Here is a 26,377-nt window from a genome sequence, read left to right on the forward strand (position 1 = left end):
CTCATTAACTTTTGCCTGAAAACTGCTGGGATGGTGCCCCAATTATGCCAGAATCGTCTGAAGTTGAATTTCTTTTATGTGTTGGGACTGTGAATAGGAATATCCACGCTCCTACTTATCCCTCAGGTGAATTAAATTTGTTATGACTGGGTTGGTTACTGAGAAACAGCTATCGGAAAAAGCTCTGGGTAACTTGGAAGAGTGACTGGAGAGGAGATAAAAAACTCAAAGTGAATGACGAAAAAGAAACCAAACTGAGCATTTTGCTTTTAAATTAAAAGTTTGAATTATTGCAACCTTAAATCTGATACTTCTGAAAGTAAAAAGATACAGATATTTTTCACTTTTGCATAGGGCAAAAGTAATTGCACGTTTCCTCATGATGCCTCTCTCCCTTGCTCCCTTTTGGTTGAGACTTTGCAAAGTCTATTAGCACATAATGAACAAGGGAAACACAATTTTTCTGAAACTATTATCCTTCCAATGTGTACTAGAGCATTAACTGTTACGCACGCCGTACTGTGTCAGGCAAAAGTCATTCTTCATGATATGTTGTCTTATATGCAAAACTGAGCACCGAAATGGATTATTTTGGTTTACTTTATTAATTTTATTGCTGCCGTCCCTTTAGAATATCAAGCATGGTCCGAGTATAATTCTAGGATGTACCCAAATAATAATATGAACTAAAAATGTAACATTGCTTAAATATTAACTGCATTATGTTAGAGGCAGCTGTTTGTTTTTTTTCTCCATTGTATCTATCTATCAGATCTCTATTTTCTACTTAGTTGTGCAGTGACCTAAGAAAAACACTCATTGTAGAATAATCTTGATACATTTAAAACATTTTTGTCTCATTATTCCCCCTGTTGTTGTTGCTGTTATTCACAGGTACTTAATTGTGACTTGTGTAACTGATTTGCTAGTTGATAGTTGGCTACAGCCAATACATATGATTAGGAAGAGATTTTTCCTTTGGTAGGTTACCTTATACTAGCCATTACATATTCCTGTGAGGAATATAGTGTGGACAACTGTTGGACCAGAACTAGGCTAGAACTGTGTTACGACCTAGTTTTTTAGTTACAATGGATCTAAGCCTAAGATGGACAGTAACGTTGTCTCTATGTTTATATAACGCTGTAGTAAGATTATGATAATTACCATAGTATATGTTTATTTTTACATGTGTCAGTATGTATACACTCTATTGTGGATAGAGAAGGGGTAGGGAAGTGGGATGACACGTTATCGATTACTCAGCTGTCTGGAGTTGCTTCGGCACTGGCTTTCCATGGACTTTCCGAAAATGACCTGAACTGCTCTAAGAATCTTGTTCAAGGGCAGTGTAATTCCTCATCGGAATTGCAACTAAATCCTAATGGACTGAAAAATAATGATAATCTGGGTGTTATGCTTTGGGGGAGAACTAGCATTTACAAATGGAGCTTTTGTGGAGACAACTGTCACTGAAATGTCTTTATAAGACTGAAACACAACTTGATAAATCAGGTTTATCACTATCTAAGGTTGTACTAGGCATTTATGGCTTGGGCTTTTTGACATGGACTGCCTCTCCAGTAGTTAGGATAATCTTTCTTCATCAGTCAGCTAGAGCTATCGAAGCTAGTATTTTTAGTCATGTAAGATACAAATGTTCCTCTTGTTTCTAGGAGACTTTACACACCCGCATGTTTTGGAAAATGTTCCAAGTTTCCCCTGAGTTTAAAAAAAAAAGGCAATACTTGCTTTTTAGGTGGAGGAATGCCTTTTTTGGCTAGGGTTGTAACTTTTCTGCCTGTGAACTCCCAGGTGCACACTTGAGGTCAGCTAAGTTCCTTGTAATGGAATTGGGGTTTAATTCATACAAAACCTATGGAATCCATGCAATTTGAGAGTGTAGTGCACTTCCCCCCCATAAATTGTGGGATTTCTCCCTTTAAACAATGCAGAGAACATACCCAGTCCTTCTGGGAGGTGAGGCTCTAAAATAAAAAATGTCGTCCCAAGCTAGAAAAATGCTGCACATGCAAGATTTTCCGCTGTCATATGAATGGCTGCGGATGATGGAGTCACTTCCACCTACATACCAAATTCATACCATGAACGTTAGTTTCCTCAACAGAGATTTATTTTTATTAGTCCACATCTACTGAACAAGGACAAAATGAGTAATTCATCAGGCTGAGTGGTTTTAAGTATGAAATGACTCTGAATGGAGTTTAAATTTATAGGATTGATGAAATGTACTGTTCCAGCTCCTTAAACAGGTCATGCAGGAATTATAAACAATGCTTTTTAATGACTGTTTATGAAATCCTCTCACAACCTGTTTATGTCTTTTTTGAGTAGCATTTTAATCGCAAGGGTTTGTCATCGGATTAGTGTGTTTTCTTCATAAGCTTTAGGTTTGGATGGTTTTTATTTCTGATATTAGATGTTATATAACGTACCTCAATATATTGTTTAAGCTCTCGCATCTGCTCAGGGGTAATAACGTAATCCCTGTAACTTGCCATGACTGTGAAGTCCTCTTCAGTTTTTATGTAGCAGTAGTCCTGAAAACCTATCTATGTAACTGTCAAAGCCACTCTTGTCAGATCCTCGAATATGCCAGTTTAAATTGCATCCAGTGTTGTTTTGCATTTATCTACGCTTCTGGTAATTTCTTGCATTTTCCCCTTACAGACTGGTTACTTTTTTGGGGAGGTTGAAGGGGCTGTGATGAACAAGCTGCTAACAATGGGCTCCTTTAAGAGGTAAGAATTAACTCAACTTTCCCTCTCTTTAAAAACACTGTAACAACAAAATGACATAAACCAAATCCAAAGTCATATAAAAGAAGGCCAACACTGGCAGTGTCACTGGATTCTCGTTTATACCTCTTTTCCATATGATCCGAGTGTAACTCGATGCCATGCACACTGAATGTTAAGAGTATTGGAGACAGCCTACAGTCAGTGTCTTGTTAAAAGAAGAGTTTATTTGACTACGATGCTAAAACTGTGTGCCTCTCCTGTTCCCGCTGTACTCAAGTGCAAGAGGGATTGGGCCGTATCTAGTACTGAACGGTTTTACATGGCTCTAAAGCAAATCATTGATGCAACGTGAAACATTTTGACCTGTAAGAAGTTGGAGATTGCTTAAACTAGGCAGTGCAAAATGCTCTGCTGTTAAAGGGAAAGAGTGTTCTGCCAGCAACTCGTTTTCATTCACATGCTAACTCACCTTTGAACATTGCTGTGACTATTGCCCTGGTCTTACTGTCATGATGACAGTAAAAACTGATAGTGATTTTACGTGTTGTCCTTTGAAAGAAATTATGCATCCTGGGGAAGTAAGAAAGAACTTTTCCCTTTAACCTGTAACTCAACACTGGAGTCTTCATGGCTTTCACATGGTCTAAGAACTGTTCCTTACCCCTTTGTCCTCTTACAGCATGGGAGAAGTGCTGACCATATATATTACACTTTCCCTTTTTATTTTCCTGTGCATTTCTAGTATAAAAAAAGACACATCGCTGATCCCATCAACCCTGAATTTAGTTAGTACATGTGAGGTTGTATACAGAGGCTTTCAAAACAGATGGTTTGCGTGCTTCCTTGGTAAACCAGCTCTCTTAAAGGCAGAAAGCATTCCGTGCTGCCTCTGCGCATTATAGCTGAATACCACTCCCAGTAAATGACTGACCTGAAATGGAAAGATCTAGCACTCACTGAATCATCCCAAATCCTAGTTTTCTGAGGGTGGCAACCTTTTTGTGTTTAGCACTACATTCTTAACATATGCTGTAAAAGGAAGTGAAGTAATACATATTTATAGGCTGGCTTCTACTATGAAAAGATCTGTTTATACAAGAGATGAAGCATTTTATTTAATGCAAACAAAAACATACAGTCAAAATCAAGGGCTAATGCTTTAATTTGTCCCAATTTGTTTTGTCCTGCCTAGCAGAGCATTTCAAACGGAATATCTGCTGAACAGTCGATGGTAGTAGGCACCACCATTGAGAAAACGAAGACTGCATGGCTCGAGTACTCCATCTAAACTGCAGTGGATGCCAATTTGGCGTGGATCAGTGGCTTATGATTCTGCTGGCCTTGAGCTCCAAGGGAGTTACAGATAATGAAGCCACTAGCTCAGTGCAACTGAGCTGCGTGCTAAAGAAAATGTAAACACAACGAGCCGATTATTTAAACACAATAAACTGGCCATTGCCAATCAATTAAAAATGAGAGACAATCAAAGTGGTGTAATGGCACTAAATGAGCCACCTGCTTTTCCTTCTGTACAGCAGATAGCATTGTGCAGCAACAAAAAAAACCCCAAACTGTCTTTGAGCTGTGCTAAATGAGGCCTTTAATTCTAGCAACATGAAGAAGAAATCTTTGCTGGCTCTCATGAAAAATAGTCAGACACATTTACAGTATTTTTAAGATTGCTAATTTGTTTGAGTTTTGCTTTTCCAAAAATTATTTTATACGGAACAAGAATTAAAGAAAAAAGGCACTGCATAATGCAGTGGCAAAATCTATTACCAGTACCATTTCCCTGAGCGTACAACCATATAGATATTGCATGCGTTATACTTGTCATTGCTGCTCTTACCGCAGAGACAAAATCAAAGAGCAAGCTCTGCTCTTTAGCCTTTTATTCTGATAATATCCAAAGCCATCCTTTCTTGCAATTTGCTTCTTATATGGCCTTTACTATCCAGCAGGTGAATCCTATGGCTTTGCCCTGTTTGATCGGGTCGTGCTCCTTTTTGGGACGGGAGTCCTGTCTTCTTCGCACTGCTAAGCGGAGCGGCAGCGCAGATATGTGCTGCTGCCCCGCTGAGCCGTGCCAGCTTCCAGGCTCTCCGTCCACAAAAGGAATGAATTAACCCCTTGTGCGTTCTCTCAACTACCACTAATTTGGAGGGGTATGGAAGTTCTTTTTAGGATTGAGCTGGCAGCGTTAAACAAAAGGAGCTTGTCTGCTGCTGACTGTATTTCTTTTCAACCTGCAGCAGGATGAAATTCAATTTTTGTGTTTGCTGTTTATTTTTTAAAGTGAACTTAAATACCTCCTTCCCTCCTCAATTTCTTTAAACTCAGTACTTCTTTTGAATAATGTGTACATGTGTACGTATGTATATTTTCTTAGTTTGTGGGTTTTATATTTAGGGAGAAAAATTATATCAGTGCTTCCACAGCAACGTGACATGTTCTATGATCATTTAGAGAAATGATGTTTATCTTATACCCTGAATATTGCGCACAGTTAAATAATTTAAATATATTTTAAATTCATTATTAAATGAATTAGGATGTGCTTATGGAAAAGTATCTGCTTCACATAACGTAGAAAAACTGAAAACTTAAAACTAGATTTTCTTGATAGTTTCCTCAACACTTTGTTTACATAAAACCAGTGAAAAAATAGATTCAACTGCTCAACGCATGAAAATCTAAAAAAAACACATTAACATCAGAAAAATTGAGGGCTGTCGAAGCAATGAGATCCCCAAAGAAATGAACTTAATAAATCTGTAAGAGAAAATTAAATCTCTCTTGACTTCAAAACACTTTCATCCTTTCCAGTAGGAGGAAAACTAAGCAATTCTAAGACAAATACAGAAGCAGCAGCGTTTCCTCTTAATAGTTCTGTTTCCACCAGGCATCCTCTTGGCCTCTGAAGGAGCATCTGTGCTTTGGTGTTAAATCATGTTGCCAGGATACACGACTGAAGTGGTGCACCCTTGAATTCCAGCTTTCCCAGATCCTACATCTCACTGTCATACCTTCTTGTTGCTTTGAGAGCTTCTCTTGTTTCTCAGTCTTTCTCGCCCCGTTCCTTTATCTTTGCTCGCACGCTGCTTAGTGCATAACGCGCCCTGTCTGTGCCCTTACGGCACGGTACGCTCCAGATCCTTCACCTGTGTTCTCCAAACGCGTGCACATAAGGGCAGACTTTCATCTCTCGGTCTTGATTCGCTTTATAAGCAAAACCTACCAAGCGCTTTGCCTCCAGGTTATAAGATTGTAAAAAAAATCAGAACTCTCTACTAAGCTACTCGCAAAGAGCAGGACGTTCTTAAAGCCAAATCATGAAACCAGTAACCAGTAGCTCACCAACAGGATACTAATTGCCACTGAGGCAGCACAGCCTCCAAATGAAGGATATTTTCCTGTTTAGGCCACTCTTTCTTATTTAAGCATTCATTTTAATAAGATATTCTTGCATTTTTGGTGAAGGTGTTAAATGGACACTTTTATTTAAAAATTGTGTTTATTTTCTTGTGGATTTTTACAGTCATTGATTTGACCTTCTGTTAATTTGGCGATGTTTCTGAATGTAGATGTGTACTTGGGAGAAGATAACTGGTAGACTGAAGGAACAATTCAAATTGGAGTTAGTGGGTTTGGTATTGGACAAATACAACTGTCGTGTTGCAGTTCTTATATTATAAAAATTTTCCCTATCTTCAGTGATGATTTATTTAGTAAAAGAAAAAGTAAGCTCAAAATATACCCTATGTTTATGGCATAAATACCACAAAAAATAGTCAGGTAGATGAATAGGCCTTTTTTGTATGGGCAGGCAGAAGACATTCAAGGCAGGAAGATGAACAGACTATTTCCAAGAATCATCTTCTATATTAGCTGTCGTGTGCACTGCAGAGCATGTCGGAGGCCTGCACCCTTAATCTTCAACTTCTAAATGAATAACATGTAATTGTACTGCCCTGCAGAACGGCATCCCATTTTCAAGAAAGAAATAGCTGTCAGAAAGGCAACGATATAGCAGACTGCCTAGTACAGGTTTACAAGTAGGTACAAAAGAACGAAATAATATCTGCCACTTCCCTCTTGCCATTACCAACAAGAAGAGCCTTGTTCTGATGGGTTTTTTTTTGGTTTTTTTGCATTTACCAGATGTGCATCTGGTACCTGCGCTCTGAAAGTCCCGCACTGCTGTGTGCTGTGTTTTCTGCTCATATTTTGTCCATGTGACATCTAAAATTAATGTCTTAAAACTGAGTTTGAGTTTGGGCGTAGTTAGAGTTTATATCTCTGTAAATATTACCACTAATTTAACGCGGTGTAGTAGTATATGGGAATCATTTTACCCACTTAAGGAGAAACCCAGGCACGTGTGCTATGTAAATGAGTTGTCATTCTGAGGCTGAAAATACAGGTTGAGTTGTAGTTTTTATACATGTTATGCTTTGGATCACCTTGGCAATTGGGAATAGCTGAACAATAAAGGCAAAAATACGTGATGACAAGCTTGTTTTGTCAAAATGCTGTAATTTATTTTTATGCTTTTTGTTGATTTTCTTGGTGGTGAAAGGTATTAGTCTGACAGCGTCTGGGCACTAACAGTCTGTCTGTCAATGAAGGTGGGAGAGCCAGAGCAGCAACAGTACAGCCTTTCTTACAGTGCCCTGCTGCCTCCCCGCAAGGACCCTCTCTAGACTTCAGAAACCAGTTTACCCTTCGTACCATCCAGCACTGTCCCTCCTTCCCCTCTTTGCGAGAATGCCAGACAGGCTGCTACCTTGTGTCTGACTTAATGAACATCCTTCCACCAGAAGTGAGCTGTAGTCACCATTAATTTTTACGTGGACTACTGAGTAAAGCGTAGTGTCAATAGTTAGAGCTTCCTGTATTACTGCCTTCCTAGGCTTGCTTTTTTGGAGCACTTCTTCCTTTTTTTTTTTTAATGGACTTGACATTACTTCCATGGTAAGAAGCTTATTATTCCTACAAATTATGTGAAAACCCCCAAATGTTGAACTGGTGCCAAAACATTTGAAATTTTATGTATTTAAGATCTTTCAGCTGTACAGTTGTCACAGAGGGTATTTTACAGTACCAAGTAGAAATCCATAGGTGTGCTGAAAACCTAGCTGAAAGCAAGAGAGTACATTTGTTACTGTAGCCTGTGCTGCTGGTAGGTCTTAGAAGTTTAATTTTCTTGAACCAGACTCGTGCTCAACTATAAGTCCATTGCAAGGTACAAGACTGGAATTTGCTATATCAGGAAATGGGCAATAAAAAGATTTTCACCAAAATGTATTTGGCCCCTGAAGTTGTATGCAATGGAGGTGCACATTTAGGTTTTGGTAAGTTATTTTCCATTAGTTAAAGATGATTGCACATAGTCCGTGGTTGTCCTATGACTGATGTTGAAAACAACCGCTCTGTAGACTTCAGTGCCCAGGTGTGGCAACACGGGCAGTTAACAGCGTGATGATGTCGGAAAGTCTCAAGCACGTTATCCGTGGCAATAGCAAAGCTCTCCTGTGAGATGCTGTAATACGTAGCATGGGCTTGGGCATCTAGATGGACTTAAAAGTTAGATCACGGGAAGCAGGCAATTATGTTCACTAACTCTAGTCAGTTGAACAGGATACGGTTAGCTGCAAACAGTTATTTAAAACTGAAATACAGTCACGTCAAAAAGGGTAATCTGGAAGCCTTTCTTTCTGCAGCAGGGAGTTAAGTCTGTCTGAGTGAGAAGAAAGCTTATTTTCTAAAATCTCAGAAAGCCGTTAGCAATAAAATAACACTCTGGAACTGACACTGGAACACCGAAGCACCACAGCATCTTAAGCCACTGTTTTGCCTGCAAATACTACAGTGGCCTTTATAAGGAATAGGGCTGGAAGGCTTTTACCTTCCTATTACATTTACAAGAACAGAAACAAAACAAAACTGGATTCGAATTTGTGAATGCCTGGAAACCCATTTATACTGAGCTTTAGTACCATTCATAGTGACGGAGAGTCCGGAATTGATTCAGTATGTTGCAGCGTTCAGATTTCAACATGGTTATGGGCTTCATCCACTGGTCTTTGAAGGGTATTGCAAAATGCCTGTTTGTTTTTAGTGCAGAAGAATCAGGTCTTTTAAGATCATTTGGCAATAATGCTTTCACTGGTATATTTTGCACATCCTCTGTTCTAGTTGTTTGATTCATCTTCAGAAACTTTCAGATAGGTGTTGAACTTGCCCACTTTGAAGTTTCCTGAGATGGGAATACATTGTTCAAAAACCAGAGCTCATTCCAGGCTTTTGTTAAGAAAACTGTGTCTGCCATGTACCTTTCTAAGGATTTGCTCCTTTTTTTTTTTAACCTGGATACACTATCTGTTTTCTAGTTTGTTCCTGAACCAGAATCTTCACGTTGGAAACACCTTCAAATATATTTACTAAGACTAAACTCATTATAATATCATCCGCAGATGATATTCAGGAATTTCCAAACAACAATTTCGCAGTGTTCCACAGTGGTTTTGAGGTTGTTTATTACAATTGTTCCCCTCTGCTGTCACTGTAAAGCTTAGTATTTCTTTTCCTGTTAAATGAAGTTTTTTTTAACTACATACATTTTAATATTTTTGTTCCTCTTGCTTATAATACAATCTTAGATTGTTGTGTACTCCCTACGATACAATAAGACAATCTACAAAATATGTAATCTAGCATGTCGAGGCGCAACATTAATTATATTTCTGATTATTTGTGTGAGTACATTTCAATCTTCTAATGACTTTTTATCTTTGAGCATTTAAAGAAACTATTACATCTATTACAACGTAATAATTACATAAGAAATGTAATACAGGTGCAAATAATGAGGGGGGAAAGGCTTTTCCCAATATTTAAAATGAAGTTAAAATAATAACAGATGTTCCACATGACACCGCGATAGTATTTGATTAACACTTCTCAGTAGAATAATAAAGTCCACAGATTGTCCAAGCAGGTCTGGTGTATGAAATTCAAAGTGAAGGAATTGACTGTATTTTCAAACACCAAACAAACGGTCATCAAACTTCTTATACTGAAAAACCATTTACAAAGAATAAAGACAAAACTGAATGCTATTCTGCTTGTAAGACGAGGTATTGAATGAAGCAGGATGGGACCGTCTCATCCATACAAATTGCTTGACTACGCGGCAGAGAGCACGTTAACATCTGTAAGCTGCCCCCATCTGCACTTGTCACTTGCCGCCATCGCTAGGAGGTCCGGGTGGCCATGCACCACGCTCCGTGGAGCTAGAGGAATGAAAGAGTCGAGCCAACCAAGCCTGGAAGGGCCGAGCTGTAGAGATTACATGACAGGGGCTGGATTCTGACCACGGTTCAAGGGGGGGGAAATAAAGGAAAAACCAGCTAGGGCAAGTGGTGTATTACTGCATGCCACGCGGGCAGCACGGCTTACACCATGTACCGCTCTGTTTGTCTTGGCAGATCTGTGTGCGCGGATCTGGCTGTGGGCGTGATTCTGCCAAATATGGTCAGTGTTCACCTTGCACCCATGTTTAGGTCTCTAGTTATGCGTTTGTCTACCATGTGCCTCTCTCTGCCAGTCCACAAAACAATGGCTTCCTAGCCATTTCTAGTCTGAATATAAGATAAAACTACTCATGTAAGCACTATGACCATGTATTAAATGTTTAGCTGAAGCTGCGAGATCCAGTATGTTAGATATTTTGCCTGTAAGCCAAAAAGAAAATATAGGCATAATAAAGAAGCTTTCAGTGATGGTTGCTGTCACAAAACTAGATTGGAAAAATTATATACAGTTTCTACCACAATGGATTCTGACATTTTATCGGTACAGGTTGCAACGTTTCATGGCATGCAGTGCAGAATGCCTCATGGTGATGCTGAATGCATTTCATGACCTGTTTTTGGCAGCTTCTGGGACATCCTTTCCGTAGCCGAATTTGTGTGCTCTCCTTTCCTCTTCACTTAGAAGCAAGGCACACATTGCAAAACGTTGAAGTCCCATCTCATACATCTATAAACCGTCTATGTCCAATTGTGTTCCTTTGTCCCTCCGATGATGCAAAAGTCAAATGGATATGTACAAATAATACTAGTAACTTTTATATATTTACGCTTGTTGCAACTAAAGATTCTTTACATCTGCTATAGATGTTAAATGCTTTTTATGTAGATGGATATAGTTAATTAATTGTTCTATGGACAGACAGATTTAGAGAAATAATCACAATTCCATATACTGTCTCCGAGTTCTGGATTTTACATTTAGATCTCTGAAGTGTATCAATGATGAGTAAAATCACAAGCAGAAAGAAATTTCCCTGTTTACTATGCATCTGAGGAGGCTTCTACCACATGTTGGTTACAGCAGGAACGTGCCGTGGAACATTTTGCCCTCATGAAAAGAAGCAAAAGTAAACCCGTCCTGCTTCGATTGCCTGTACTGTGAATACACTGAAATGTCACCTCTCTCTTCTTTGGAAGCAACGTCATATTTTTACAAATCAGTCGTGCACTGAGAACTGTAGAAGTGTCTTTTTGCCTTTACTGGAGCTCAGGAGCAGTCTGTTGTGAGAAGCCCCTCAAATGCATAGGTTCTTTCACTTTCTGGGGCTAAATGTGCGGATCTCAGTCCAGAACCAATTGTTTAAGCATCGTGTTGAATGTGTATTCTCCTCCTCCTCCTCCTCGCATCGTTTATATCATTGTGTGTTACACTGTATGTGTATCTTCCCCGGTTTCTCCCAGTTACGTTCTTGCTTTGTTCTGTAATCTGATAAAATCCTCACAAAGTTTTCACAGTGTTTCTTGCCTTTATTCTCCTTTGTGTAACCTGTACGTTAATGATCCCTTATTCCTCTTTTCCCTGCTTCTGTTACAATTTTTATTTCCCCGTCTACTTTGTGGGCAGACTGTTCCATATCATCATTTTTATTCCACTGTGTTTTATTCTTTTAGTCAAGCAGTTTTCTGTTCTTCTCTGTAGAATTACACTTTATGACTACCAGGCCATGTGTAGAACAAACAAAGAGAGTAGCGACAGTGCCCATAGCTTACTGGACGTAAGTATAGTAAATTTTCTGAGTACCTTTCCATGCAATCATCAAAGAAAACTGTTGCAAATATCTCATGGCCATTGTAAGCCCGTTATTTTGATTTGGAATGCTTACAGCTCTTGCGTTTATCCTACTGCATACGAGTAACGGTTCATTATAAACCAATGCAAAGTGTTAAGCATTTTCAAGTTCAAGTACTTACACAACCATTTTTAATGCCACCATTTCTGAGGTTCTGTCAGAATGTTCTTTGCACCATATGAATCCTCCTTCTTAGGACTTGGTAAAGTTGGCAATAGATTGTGCTTTGTTTGGGGGACTGGGATCACATATGCCTTTTCCGTATGTAAACACATACACGCGTGCAGAAAGGTCATTCAAATTAAAAATTGAGATTTTTTTTTTTTATATGAAAGGATTGGTTCATTGGCAAGGCATACAAGTCAGTGACTTTACCACTTTTTTTTTTCCTTAGTATTTAAAGATGATGTCTTTTAAAGTGTAATTTCCATGCATTTAAACCCTTGTCTTGCAATCAGACCTGAGTACAAACGCTGCCCCTCCGCAAGGCCTGATCAGAGTCAAGCTGGGTCTTGCAAGGGAAGCACTTCCTTGTTGCTAAATCGCATCTCTAGGTAATAGCCTCAAGGGGTTTTTATAATCATGTATATGTTTTACTGATTACTATAATAATCTCTCAGAACTGATAAGGTGTTAGATAAAGGATAGTTTTTGCATGTTAAAAAGGAACTGTTTTAACAAACATATGACAATATTAGCATGAAGAATTCTTATGTAAAGACAGCATCAAAACACTAGCAATTTTACTGGTCTGGAAGAGTTATCTGGTAGTATTTTTAAATGCACAGGGATCTAGCTAGAAAAAATAAGCCTACGCATGGTTAAACTGTTGAGTAAATATCAAAGTTCTGGCAGCTTCCAAAGATCGATACATAGCTTCTGTGGTTCAACAATCATATGCATTTGGGGATGTTTTCATTTACATATTTACATGACTCTATGTTCTTCAAATACCTGCAAATTTGGACTTACTGCACTTATCAGTTTGCTATCTGCTAAAGCCTGAACCTGAAAAAAAGGCTGTCCTGACATAATAATAAGTACCAGGCTGTGCAACGCGACTTAAATTATCAGTGAAATAGAACGGGATGCTGTGAATCACATTTGCATGAAAACTTTTAAAATATATTACAACTCTTAGCAACAGCCTTCCATGCCAAGGCCTGGGGCTGCAGCTCAGCTTGCGTAAGCACCCAGCACGTGGAGCTGAAGTATTGCTCTCTCACAAGTGGGCTTTCATCCAAGAGATTTTCACTATCCCAGTTTTTGTCCAAGCTGTGTTTATGGAGAAAAAACCCTGCAACTGTTGTGGGATACACGGAGACCTGGCGAGCATGTTCTTTCTTTATTTTTTTAAAGATAGCCAGACTCTTCTTTAAACCCCAAGTGAGTTTTTGTGATGTTCAACATGAAAGATGGGCAGAGCTTTGGTTATTTTATTATTTTCTTGTTGATTCAGTTACTTCTAATAACCGTGATCACAGAGCAAATATAAAGAGAACTTGCATTAAAAACCGTTAGGGCTAGATTCCTTAAAAGGATTTTTTTCCTGTTTTTATGCCCAGTTTTGTACATATAGGTCAGGTTATTAGGCAGTATTCAGTACAGTTTCTATGTTAGCAAAATGTTTGTTCACAAATGTTTACCCTTCCTTTTGAGAATGATGGTTTTACAAATACAGGAATAGACACAGGGACAAGACTGAGACTCTTTTAAAGGTTCCTATTTTGAACAGCAGAGAAGTGGAGCACAGGCATCAAAGACTGTGTGACTGCTAAAGGATCTATCACAACATTCTGCCACAGTTGTGGAAAACGGGTGTCAGGGCTGGACCCCGCTTTCTCTCGTAGCTTTTTAGACAGTGGGACTAAAATGATAAATTAGGGATGGACTGGATTTATAGATCATCTGGTCCATTTCTTGACCAGTATAGGACTGCTTCTTAAAAGATACCCCGATGCTTTGTTGTTCAGCATATTTTCTTGTTGGAATTTATTCAATCCTGGATAAGTCTCCGTAGAACCACTTTGTTGCAAATGTATCCGTGCCATAGAGTCACCCAGCTCAGTTCCTTCGGCTCTCGGTGATGGTTTAGGTACAGGGAGAGAATAAAACTCTGGCAGTTTTTGCTGCAGTTTTTGAAGGAACAGTCTTTGAGTGGAAAAGGCGGTCTTAGTAAAATCACATTTCATGAGAATGCATTTATATCACTGTAATGAAATGTTTTTCCACTAAAATTTCAAAACAAATTCTTTTCCTCGTTTTCTATTCATGTTATTGAAAATTTTTTCAGACATACTGAGTTTTTAAATTTTCTTTTACTCCTCATGTTAAAATAGTTTTATAATACATAGTATATTTTACATAAACTTGTTCATAAGTAGTAATAAATATGTTATTTTTCCCTAAATAATTTGACATTATGAAAACAAAAGTATGCAACAAAGTTAATTTCTTGGGTGTGAAATTTCAGGTTTTCTGATTTGGAATAAAAATAAATAAGATATCCACAGGGCTGAAATTTTGTTTTCTTTTCATCTCTAGGAAGGACTTGTAGCTTTTTATCTTCTCGTATAAGACAGTCCTTAAGAGGTGGAAATCTTCACTGTCTTGGGCACTGCGCATTCTGCTGGCTTGCTCTTGCAGCCTTCCGTGCCGCTGACTGACACGAGGTCGTTGGCCCCGCGAGGTGTCGGCCCTGTGCAGAAATACTCCTTGTGGCCTCTGAAAACCTTAAATGGCCAGTTCCTGCTGTGCAGAATGGCACTGCTTCAGGAAGGTGCTGATTCAGGACCGTTAAGCGTGATTTTAGATTTCTGAGTAATTCGCTTAAAGTCAGTATGACTTCTTACATGTGCTAAAATACTCTGTTGGTATGGAATCTAAAAAACCCGCAAAATTTTGTGCAACTGGGACACTCCAACACAAATGCGTGAGACAAGGATAGATTCCTTTCCAAAGTCCTGGGAACTGGCTTTTCTGCCTGAGATTCTTTCATTAAAGAACAATTCTCTTGATATTCTTTTCAAAAATAAAATATTCAAAATGTAGGAGAAGTACTGCAAACACAGGATGTTCCAAGTATTTGCTGTATTTGTTATGATCCAGAAAAATAAGAGGGAGGAGGGAAGAATCTTAAAAACTACTTAAAGTGCTTACAACTGGGCCTTCAGTATGACACAGATAACTTGATTCAGGTAAATTCAAACCTGGGAAGCTTTTCCTAGCCTAATTAGGCGGAGGTAATGAATAGAGATTTACATTATGGAGAGGCAAGTCTGTGAATCGCAGCCTAAGAAAAGCTCATATTATCTACCAGAGCTGTTCCTCCAGCAATAGCCTGGGAAATAGGAACCCCTAGAGGTTAAATATTTAAGAATCATTTCCAAAACTTTCCGTTTCCAACTGACAATCTGCGTATATGACCAACGACATTAAAAGGAAATTTCATTACTATATAGTTTAATATTCAATATAATATTTGCTTTTTCATAAGGAAAAGTTATTGTTCTTTTTCTCATGCTACCCATGCATTCGAATAGCCATAACATTGTCTTTACATGAAGAATTCAGTTAAGATATAGTATTTGCATGCTTTGCCTTTTTATTAAATGAGTTGCTTCTCTTCAGCCTTATAATGCCTTCTTTGCTGCAGTAAAATGGATTATGACTGAGCTTGTCTTGTAAGTAAATTTTGTCAAGAACTTGATGAATATTTGTATGAATTGATGAGTATTTGTACTTTTGAATACTTAATGAATATTTGTACTTTTTGCCTTTTACATACATTGTGCTGCTTCTATTGTATGATTTTAAATACAGTAACATTTGTTCATCTTTTGCTTTCCAATTTTGCATGGTTAAAATCTGAGAAAATTTTGGCTATATGAGCATACAGTTGCACTTCTCACATTATTCCTAGTCTTCACTTATATCTGTGTCTTTGCTTAGTAAGTCTAGCAGATTGCAATATACATAGCAAATTTATTTTTCTGGTTACTGTTATGTTTTATATAAATGTCTGGCTGTTTGTAATGCATCAATATAGCAAACTGTTATCGTGAGTCACTGTATTGTCACTTCATGAATTTCTGTAAGACAGAATATGCCAGATAAGGTGTACTCTGTTTGTGGCTGATTTTTTTTACCTGGCCTAATTCTTCTAACATTTCGAGTTAATACATAAGGAGCATTGCCTTTAAGAGAGATGGCCTAAGAAATCGCAGAGCCGTATCATATGGAGAAGAGGAAGCCTTAAAATGTATCTTGTATTATTCACCTATATGCTTTATTATTGTTCTCATCAGAGAGCAGAGCTGCAGATTTAAGTGAATTTTATCTTTCTTGAAATAGAACTAATTTTTTCTTGAAGTCGTTTTGTTTTAATTGTAAATTATATGAGCTTTCATCAAAGTTTGGACTAAGTGTCAAGGAGAATTAACTGAACGGCTACTGCCAGAGGGTAGAGGTTGATCCTAAATGCAACTTCCCAAGTAAATATCAGGGAAAGAAATCATGTTGCAGTGAGACTTCGATGCTAGCTATAACAGCTTCAAAAATCTCCAGAAACTTTCTGTGTTTATAAGTATTGTAGTTCCATGTCCATACGATAAACAGGATGCTGGTTTCGCATTCTTTACACTTGCAATAACTGATAGACCGACCCATTTCAGTCCGTGCTTCAACGTAAATCGTAGTACGTTTTAGTGGGAAAATGCATTCTCTACACGTCTAGTTAGAGTTGATTAGACACTGGTTAATCAGTCTTTTCTGCTCCTAGAAATAAATTAGGCTTATTATTTTAGTTCCAGAATTAATATAAGAAACTGTTTTATGTGTACGCCTGTACTGTAGCCAGGACAGTTATTAATGCTATGGCATTTTACTAGAGGGTCAAAATACCCTGCATAATGGAGGGATAACGTTTAATAATGTTCAACACCGAAAACACTATATGCTGCCATGCATTGAGAATTTTAAGGGACGCTTCAAATAAGATCAATAATTTAAATTAATAATAGGTAAATCTATTATTTATCGATGGGGTTAATTTCAGAATAAATTCTCGGTGGTAAAATACAACCCAGTGAAAATACGAGAATAGGAGTAGTGGATAATCCCAGAGTTATGCTAGTAACATGAATTTCAGTTCTGCATTAGCTTTTATTTAAAGTAGGATTAACGGTATCGAACTACTGCCAGTTTAGTGTTTTGAAAACATTCTGTGGGATAATATGAAAACTCTAATGATTTCTTTAGGTTCCTTGTGGAATTTAATCTATGCAGTTGGTGGCACTCTGATCTAACAGCAAAAGGTAAGTTTAATTTTTTTTCCTGGCCATAATGACAGAAATGGCTTGACTAAATTGGATTTTTGAAATTCAGATGTGTGTAAAATGTTTTAGATTAAATAAATAGACGTCTGATAACAATAGTTTGTCTCCCATGTCAGCATCCTCCTCTTCGCTAATGTTTCCCAAAACACAAGATAACCAAGATCATCTATGAAAAACCACAAAGTGCTTGTGTGTACTCTAGGAATACAGTACAGTACTATAATGGCAAAGTTAAAATAGCAGATAATGATTAAATATGTTGTTTTAAAATGTTTCCCTTCATTCCAGAGCAGTCTTTGTGAATAAAGCAATTACGCTAGCCTTTTTCCGCTTATACTACCCTTTTTCTAGAGCTGCTGTAATACGTAGGGGGTGGTTGTGCTGAAAAACGCCATTCCAACAGAAGTCATCGACATGGTCATCTCAATATAATTTCACATGAAAATAATTTTTAAGGCTTAAGATAGTAAATTTTATGCTTTTCTTTTTAAACAAGCCTGGTTAAAACTGTATTTTGTTTTATCGTTCCATTCAAAATAGACTTTTTAAAGTAATAAAATCTAGATGAATTAAAATCTAGTTTACTCAAAATAATTTTTAAAAATGTGGAGGCTTCATTTGAAATAGTAATGGAATTTTAACAGTTCCCATAAGAATTGGAAGTTTTCGATGTCAACTGCCTCTTACATTTTAGCAGCGTTTCTGTGGCATTTCGGAAGTGTTGCTCAAAAGTGAAGGGCTCATTTACAAGAGCAGGGCTCGTCAGTTGGCTGTTCCATAGGCAAATTATGCTGCACGCCATTTACTGGTATAATTCAAATTGCATTCTTCAGCCTCATATTTGCAGATTTGCATATTCCTTAGCAAAGCGGGGGATAAAATTGCTACTTTAGGCTTCAGTTTATATTTGCATTGCCTGGATACTAGGCTGTCTTTGTGCCAAAATAATAGCCTGTCTGAAGCGAAGGTCGCAGGAAAACGGAACGTACGGATGCCCTGGAATATTCCAGTATCCCCTGCAGTAATAAGATGCTGGAGCTCTTCTAGCAGAAAGATCTACCCTGGAGCAACTGGGAAGCGTGGCAGTAAATGGCAACGCACATGTCGGGCTACTGGCTAAGATGTAAATGCTGTGGAGGGAGAAGGGGAGGCTGAGATGGGCGTCTGCTGGAGATGAAGATTTGATAAGAGCCTTCTGGAAATTTAGTATAGCCGTTCCCATACTGATGTACACTGCTTACTGCATTGCAACCCTGAAGCCAATTCTTCTGTTACTTGAACGATGAGCCCGATGTATATCGGATGCACGTACACAAACAGAGCTTCAGGAGAACCAGCCCGACACTATTTGCTTTTGGGGCTGCTTCGTAATCAGCAGTGCCTGAACGGGTCTTCTAAAAACCAAGACCAACTTTCCAGTGATTTCCCTAACCATGATGAAAAATGTCTCTTTACACTGCGGGCTGTGGCGGACGGCAGGGTTTGCTGTGCTAGACCCAGAAAACACAAAACTGTTCCTTATATCGGAAGAGGCACGGCAGGTATGCCGGTCTTAGTCCTTGGTGTTTGGAGAACAGCGCAGAGCAGCCAGTGTAGGGAACGGGTAACTTCTTTGGATGTTTCTTGAAGTGTACCGTACAAATATGCCTTAATACATCCTGACGTGAAACATCCAGTGGCAGTCGCGTTGTACGTTAGGGAGAATATCCTTTAACGACAGCATCCCTCTTCATCTCATGAAAATGAGTGTCTGTTTTGTACTAACTGCAGAAGACAGGCATTAATAACTTGCAACCTTTCTTTCCTTAAAACTATTGTTACAGCACTTTGACAGACAAGCATGATTGAGGGATTTTCATTCACATTTTAGTTGAAAGGGAAGTTTTAACTACAGAATTCACTTGCTCCATTTCTTTGATGAGTAAGAGTATGGAGAATACCCCCTCAGCATGCACACGGGGATGTCATCGAGTTTATGGTACTACTTGCCCAGTTCAAATTTGGTTAAGTAGCAAGTGATAGTTGTTTGGAAATCAACACGTGTTCGCAAAGAAAAAGCAAGAGAGATTTCACAAGAGGGATGTCATCAGGAGAGAAAAGCACGTGCTTAGGTATGTTCTGTAGATGCTACGTTACCACTAAGAGTTGTAATAATTATGACTGCACTTCATGAAATTAAAACTAATGAACTTGCACATTTTTTTTACTTAACAATGCTTAACAAAGCTCAGAAAAAAAATCAGTTCCTCCAATGGGGAAATGGCTTCCTGTTCAAATTGGGACATAAGAAAGCATCAGATATTACGGCGATCCGCGAGGGTCCCTACACACCTGCCAATTTACCAAACCCTAGTATGACAAATACTTCTGCACAAGGTCTTGTAATCTCAATCACGTTTGTAAATGAGAGAGAAGAAACTGATGCCCTAAGCCTTGGGCAACCCCATCATCTTCTGGACTCCAACGAGGTGCTGGAAATAGGAGACCCACGGATCTTTGGCAGTCTCCTTGTTACACAAGCCACATGTTGATACGAGTAAGGGTAGACCCAAAACGCAGGGGGTAAATGTCAGTCATTCTTGGCAACAGATAAGGAGAACAGAAGAGAAGGGGAGAAGGTGCAGTAGAGCTACTCAGACAATTTTTAAAAACATGCTAAATTGTAAGAGATGTCATGACCATAGTGAAAATATCAGAAATAACAAAACTCTTCTGACCAACTTTAGTACCTCCCTTGAGACCTCTGCATTTGGGGGAATAATTTTTTTAATTATATACAAAAATAACGAACAGCTCAGAAATGCACGTCCTAGTGTGCGACTGCAAATGCAGTTTTGGTCGTTCCCCTGGCACTGTGCAGTAGATACATCGCTGGCGCTGAAACAGATTATCTTGAATGGAAGATCTGTCGAGTCCAAGAGCCTGTTCAGTGTAATCTATTTTTGTCATACCTTGTCTTGTTTTCTCACTTAGCAATCAGTTTAAGATAGTCTTAACGTTTGTGCTGATGTGCAAGTGTACCTCTGTGTTAAGGAAGAATGAAGGGGTGCGGAGGAAAAAGAAAGGGAATGAGGGAGAGACGTTGTCCAACAGACACATCAGCGTGAGAGTCGGAAGAGCTGCCGTCAGTTCCCGGCGTTGCTGCTGTCCCGTAGCTTGACCTTGAACCAGTCTCACTGCTTCCTGGTACCTCCGTTTCCCGATCTTTAAGATGTACATCTTGACACTTTCTTTTCGCTTGCACTGCAAGGGCTCCAGATTAAAAGTGTCATGGAGTCTTTATTATTACTATTTCGGAAAGCAGGTAACAAGCATTGATTCTGGGCAAAGTAACACTTTTGTCCCCCACCCGCAGAGTTATTCTAACTGATGAAACCCTGCAGAGATTCCCAAGCTGTAATCCGAAAAAGCGTTTTGGCTTCAGTAAAATGTGCCACAATTTAGATATCAAATAAATGTAAACCCCCATACATAATAGTGATGCACAGCATCACTGAAATAAGAACAACAGTAAGTCCATCTTGAATCTACAGAGAAAGAAGAAAAGCTTGTGCATAAACGTAAAGTAAACCATGAATAACTACTTTAACAGTTGTGTCTTAGAAATTTACATTCCATGGATAAACTTTTTTTTTTTTAAATTGAAAAAATAGTGTTATGCACTGCCTAGGAAATCTCACAGGGTGGCAGAAGCTGAGTAATATTTCCGTTCTCTGTAATACAGCATCTCATGTTGTTCGAATTTTGTGTGCCGTTCTTCCCATGTTAACATCAAGATATTTTTTCCTGTGCCTATAGCGCAGAGGTTGAAACAAGCCCTAGAGCCCTGTGATACTGAATATCCAGCTTTTGTTTCCGAACGCACTATAAAGGAGACCACGGGGAATATTGCTTGCGATGACTGTTTCAAGTAAGCCCTTTCAATTTTTTTTTATACAGCTATTTGTGACAAAGCAGTAAAACTGAATTATTCAAGGTTATGCTGAAGAACATACAAGTCTGCTATGTTTTATCTGATATAATGACTTCTGGCAGGGTGTCGTTTCTTTTATTACAGGGGTCATTTAAAAGTTTGATACTTTATTAATTAAATTAATTAAAGCAGTGCCTATTATTTTCTACCAAAAAATGTAAAACCAGTAGAGGCTTATGCTAGTTTCAAGGAGTAGTGAACGTTTTAAGACTTTTCCTGGACACAGGCAGTGTTCTGAGGGTGTATTCTGTGAAGATTTAGATAGGAAAAGGTTGGTGCTGTCAGCTCTCCTATACAGGAGTGAAACCCTGCTGGCTAGGTGAGAAGTTCCCTTGTGGTACAGTGAGATCTGCTGGTTTTACTTGAATGCCAAACAGGGTTTCCTTCTTAGAATGGTTAGGCTGAAAGAGTGGGAGCGGATTAATCTCTCCTCCAAACTTCCAGTGCTGGGAAGCTGAGTTGAGAGTAACAAAGCTCACGTGTCGGTGCTGCAACCTTGTCAGTGCGGCCATTGCTGCTGCAAACTTGTCCCTCATAGGGCTGAAAGACTTCAGTCTAGCTTTCCTCCTTCGGACTGAAAATGTCTTTTCTCTGCATTCACTACCTGTGTGCAGTGATGTTTTTGCTGCAGTTACGGTACATTGTAATTGAAGAATTGCATAGTTATTGTTTATGCAAATTTCTGCACTTCAGTAAGTCTCTTAATTGGATTTCCTTTATGCTGAGAGGTGATCATCGCAAAGGAGATTAGTATTTACAGCAATAATTTGTCTATCAGTATAAATGTCAAGAAGAATTTATAAGTCAAACAAAAATTGTTTCAACTCCCCCTTTCCAGACTAAATCAATATGCAGTTAGCAAATAAAGGTGAAAACTTCTCTTCGAAGTCAATAGGTGTGCTTCGGGACTTGCTCCTGACTTTCTCCTCGATATCTTCATTGTTTTAAAACAGGAGATAGGAGTAAGCACACTGCAGGTGTATTTCAAGTGCTAATATTCGCTTTTAATTTGCTGCTCACCAACTTTGAATTATAAGGAAATTATTAATGTCTAGTAGGAATAATCATTTTTGTATGGCTTTGTGGGATGGAATTAAGAAAGTGCTGTGTAAATCGATGCTAGGGAACCCTTTCAGTGCAACAATAGGTCCCACTGCCTGGGAAGTACAAACTCAACAAAATCAAGCCATCGCTTTTCCACTTGACATATCAACTACAATGCACGTTACACTGCTATGAGAGCCTCACGCCAGCATTGTAGAATTCAAGCAGCCTTATTTCATGATCATTTAGCAGGAGAATACTGACAATTTCTGCAACAAGTTATCGTACATCTCTTATGTTTAAATATTGCAAACAGACATGACTCCGTGAAAAGAAGATTAATTTAACAGGACCGGGTTTTCTCAAAGGAATGCAGATTTCAGTCTGTCTTCTTAGGTGACTTCAGGTCAAAGGAAATAACTTTCAAAAATAACACAATTCTGCAATACTTGGACAGCACTGAGTTGGAAACTGAGTTTAGTGAAAATTATAGTATTTCAAAAATAATGCGCTAAGATCTTTTTCATAGAAAAACATTTTGTGTTCCACAGTGGAACAAAAAAATAAAAGAGAACCCTGTAAGTTACAAACTGATCTCAAGGCACCCATTATTTTCCTCCACAAGCAATGGCAAAACCTAAAGAAACAATCCAGAAGAACTATTAGATTCTCATGGGAAAGTTCTTCGTTATACCATTTACCCACTGTCATTAACAATCTACAAATTGCATCTAAGATTGCAGACTGCACTGGATTCCAAATATTTTTGTTATAACCCAGGACACTTTCCCGCAGAACAGCTAAGGAATTTGACCCAAAGTCCTTCGTAGACCTACATCTTCTGACCCAGTTTTCTGTTTCATGGCCTCAGTACTAATAAATATTTTTACAAGCAAGTGTATTGCTTAATACTTGTAATTTAAGAACGATGGGCTCAATCAGTCAAAATTAGTGTTCAGCTTTATACGCAGCGAGTCTTGAACTGCCTCTGTGTTCAATGGTTAATCTGCACGGCATCTGTTGCATACTGGGCTCTTGATTCAGATCCCTTGAGTCGGTGGGATTATTTTCTGTGTCCTCCTTGGATCATGTTATAGATTAATTTGTTTGTGAAATACACTTGCAAATCTTGATTACAAACAGAAAAAGATATTTGTAAATATTCAGCTGAATATACACCCCCTCTAATATTGCAAACCTCTTTGAAAGATGCGGGAAGAGTCAGTATATTATGAACAGGTTTGCAAACAAAAGTTGCGCAAACACTGCTGCAAGGAGGCCTGTGGCACAGGTTGCTCGTGCAAGTCACTGTCCTGTGTTCCTACGGTGTCAGGCACCACTGTAGAGCCCTGTCTGAAAACAGAGACTAAAAGCAGCCTCTTAGTAGAAGTAAAAATGATGACCGATGTTAACTGAAACCTTATAATGTTACTTAGATAAGACATTTTGGAGCACAGATCCTGTGTTAGCGCTAACGAAGTCACAGTCATAGTCAACAAGGTCCCACAGTGAGAGTCAGCGCCTCAGTCTTACCCCGTCCTGGGTGTTACTGATCTTACAGAAATGCAAGGGGAACAGTGACCGACTGCAGTTAGGAAAGCTAAGCCTTATTCTGATGAACGTTTCCAATCGTAATTTTTAATCATGGGTGCTTGGATTTATATCAAAGTATCCTCATAAATAAGTCACACGGTAGAGAGGACTACGTGCTAATTACTTCATAAATAGCTGGCTCACCTTTTCAGCCATCTCTGAAGACTTAGTCAGTCAATGGAAGGGTACCTATACACTTAAGCGGACTTTGAGTCAGGCACTAAACGTACACAGACATCTAAAATACACTCTCTATATGTAAACTTATCTCTTACTAGCAAAAAATAAATGCTACTTTGGGATAATTTGTGATGTTTAAAAACAATTTTCAAAAATATAGGTTTTATTAAGAAAGCAGGAGCCTAAAAGAAAATAAGAATTAACATAAGAATGTCATTAGGGTCAGGGTTTGGCTGTCTCACCCCATAATTTTTTGTTATTCAATATCCCAACGATTATTAAATTAATCTGTTATTTAAACAGCAATCAAAAACAAGTCAACCCACATTTTCTAAGCGCTGTCAACAAGACAGAAAAACTGGGATTTTTTGAAAATCTGAAATGCTTTCATATTTTCCAGTAAGCTATTTCCTTTTATAGCAAAAAACTTAAAAAAAAAAAAAAAAAAAGGCATTACTTCTGAAAACTCAGATGATAGACTATTGAATTTTCTGTGGCAGCTTCAGTGTTGGAGATCGTTAATCGCCAAAGAGAAATGTTTGTTCTTTATCAGCGTTGGCCAGCATTCTTCCTGTTGGGTAAGAACTACCCTAACGCCAAACGCACTCGGTATGGGTTTTAAAGGCGTTGTGCTGCTCGGAGGTGTGTTTTTGATTAGACATTAAATTTGAAGTCTTCCGCTAAATAAGCATCTCAATGCTGCTTGCAGTTTTATGAGGTATTGCCCCAATTTTTCATACAAGTAAGCGTGCCAACCAAAGGTCTTCAGCTATGCTCACTGGTTGCATTACCAGTTTGTGCTTTCTGGTGATCTCAGCATTGCAAAGTTTAATTACTGATGCTTAAAAAGCACTCCAAATGTCTGAGGCAGGCATGCCTAGAAAGACAAAGTTGTTGTTAGAAAGGATGACGGCTGTTAGGATATTTGGCCAGAGAAAGTTACCAATCTTTTTAGTATACCCACCCATCTGTTTGTAGAATAAACAAAAAAGTTTTCTCTAATTGTAAATCTCATTTTTGCGTGAAAATTCAGATGTTTTCATTTCGCTCTATTTAGGAAAATACCATTAATTTCAGCATTAACTCAGGCTGCTATGAATGTGGGTATAGATCTTCTGTAGGCACAGCAACTTACTCATCTGACTGTTTATACATTAAGTATGTATTTTAAAATTTCAAAGTTGCAAGGAACCATTTGAGTACGTAGTTGCCAAATTTGCATATTCAACTGTAGAAACTATGGGTATACAAATCAGGCAGCAGTTGCACAGTCAAATGCTTAAAAATCTGCCCTTTTAATCTCTCCTGTTCGTGGGTGATGAGATACTGGACTTGGAGGCAGATCAAAAATCTGGCCTTACTTCCAGTGACCCAGGGAGCAAAGCCCCCTTCTCTTAATTGCAACACTCATGGGTCCACAAGGTCAATACCAAAACCCCAAAGAAACTGTTTTGTTCCAAGTTAATTCTTTGTGCACAGTCTTAAGACACAAACGAAAGAGAAAAGTAAATACGAGAAAGCCATATTTTCACTAGGGAAGCAAGGAAGTATGTAGCTACAATCATCCTAACCCCGGGAAAGGCTTATGTGTGCGTTTTAATTATGCAAGATGAATGTAAGTGTTCCCTTTGCTTTGTTGTATATCACATGTAAATTGCCTGTTAAATTGATAGGAACTACTTATTTGATTAAACACTGTCCCACGTATTACATATGTGGCCCTTTGGAGTGTGAGTAAGCAGACAATTATTCAACAGGGAAAATCATCAATAAACCAAATGCCTTCTCTTGCTTTCGTATAGACTGGGCTTTGAGTGCTGTTCATTGTCAATAAAAAGAGGTAAATGGCAGTGGAATGACACTGAGCCCTTCATGTGGATATATAATGGCAAATTTCAGACTTGTCCACTGAATGCGCTTCTTTGGCAGTAACAGATAAATAACAATACCAATTAGATTCAGATTGTTCAGGGCATGAGTATATTAGTGTCAGGAGTAGCGCAATCTGTAGACATTACAATGGTAATGGTTTTTTAAAAACCACTTCATCTTGAGACTTACCACCATTTGCTAAAATATTTCTGCATTTCTTTCTCAGTAGAAGCTTGCCAAACTGCTGTACTTGATCATGTTTAAAATGTGTAAATAAATACGCAGTTCAATTTCCCATGAAATAAATAATCATTTGCCTTTTCAGATGCAGTTAGTTTACTTCTAAACAAATCGGCTTGCCGCATAAAACAAGCAAAGCATCAAGGGCCAATTTCTTCTCATTTGGAGCTCTATCTACGTACATCAGAATATCCCTGTAGATTTCCTGGAG

At 38.4% G+C, this 26,377-nt stretch overlaps 2 protein-coding genes across 8 annotated transcripts in view; one reads left to right on the forward strand and one right to left on the reverse strand.

The window, feature by feature from the left end:
• Positions 1-26,377, forward strand: part of CACNA2D3 (calcium voltage-gated channel auxiliary subunit alpha2delta 3) — a 458,323-nt gene that overhangs the window by 418,373 nt on the left and 13,573 nt on the right. For 3 of the 7 annotated variants that reach the window (XM_087744701.1, XM_087744702.1, XM_087744704.1), the window contains 5 exons: positions 2,692-2,762; positions 11,778-11,853; positions 15,559-15,611; positions 17,188-17,243; positions 21,063-21,174. In XM_087744701.1, the coding sequence (XP_087600827.1) occupies positions 2,692-2,762; positions 11,778-11,853; positions 15,559-15,611; positions 17,188-17,243; positions 21,063-21,174 (368 nt within the window). Of the gene's footprint in view, positions 1-2,691; positions 2,763-10,252; positions 10,299-11,777; positions 11,854-15,558; positions 15,612-17,187; positions 17,244-21,062; positions 21,175-26,377 lie in introns of those variants that run through there. The other 4 variants (XR_015701497.1, XR_015701498.1, XM_087744705.1 and 1 more) reach the window with 4 other exon arrangements.
• Positions 1-26,377, reverse strand: part of LRTM1 (leucine rich repeat transmembrane protein 1) — a 115,766-nt gene that overhangs the window by 36,733 nt on the left and 52,656 nt on the right. The gene's annotated exons all lie outside the window — the stretch shown is intronic.

The sequence above is a fragment of the Nipponia nippon genome, unplaced genomic scaffold (assembly GCF_047370975.1).
Source record: "Nipponia nippon isolate SJK-2023a ecotype South Korea unplaced genomic scaffold, ASM4737097v1 scaffold_9, whole genome shotgun sequence".
NCBI lineage: Eukaryota > Metazoa > Chordata > Aves > Pelecaniformes > Threskiornithidae > Nipponia > Nipponia nippon.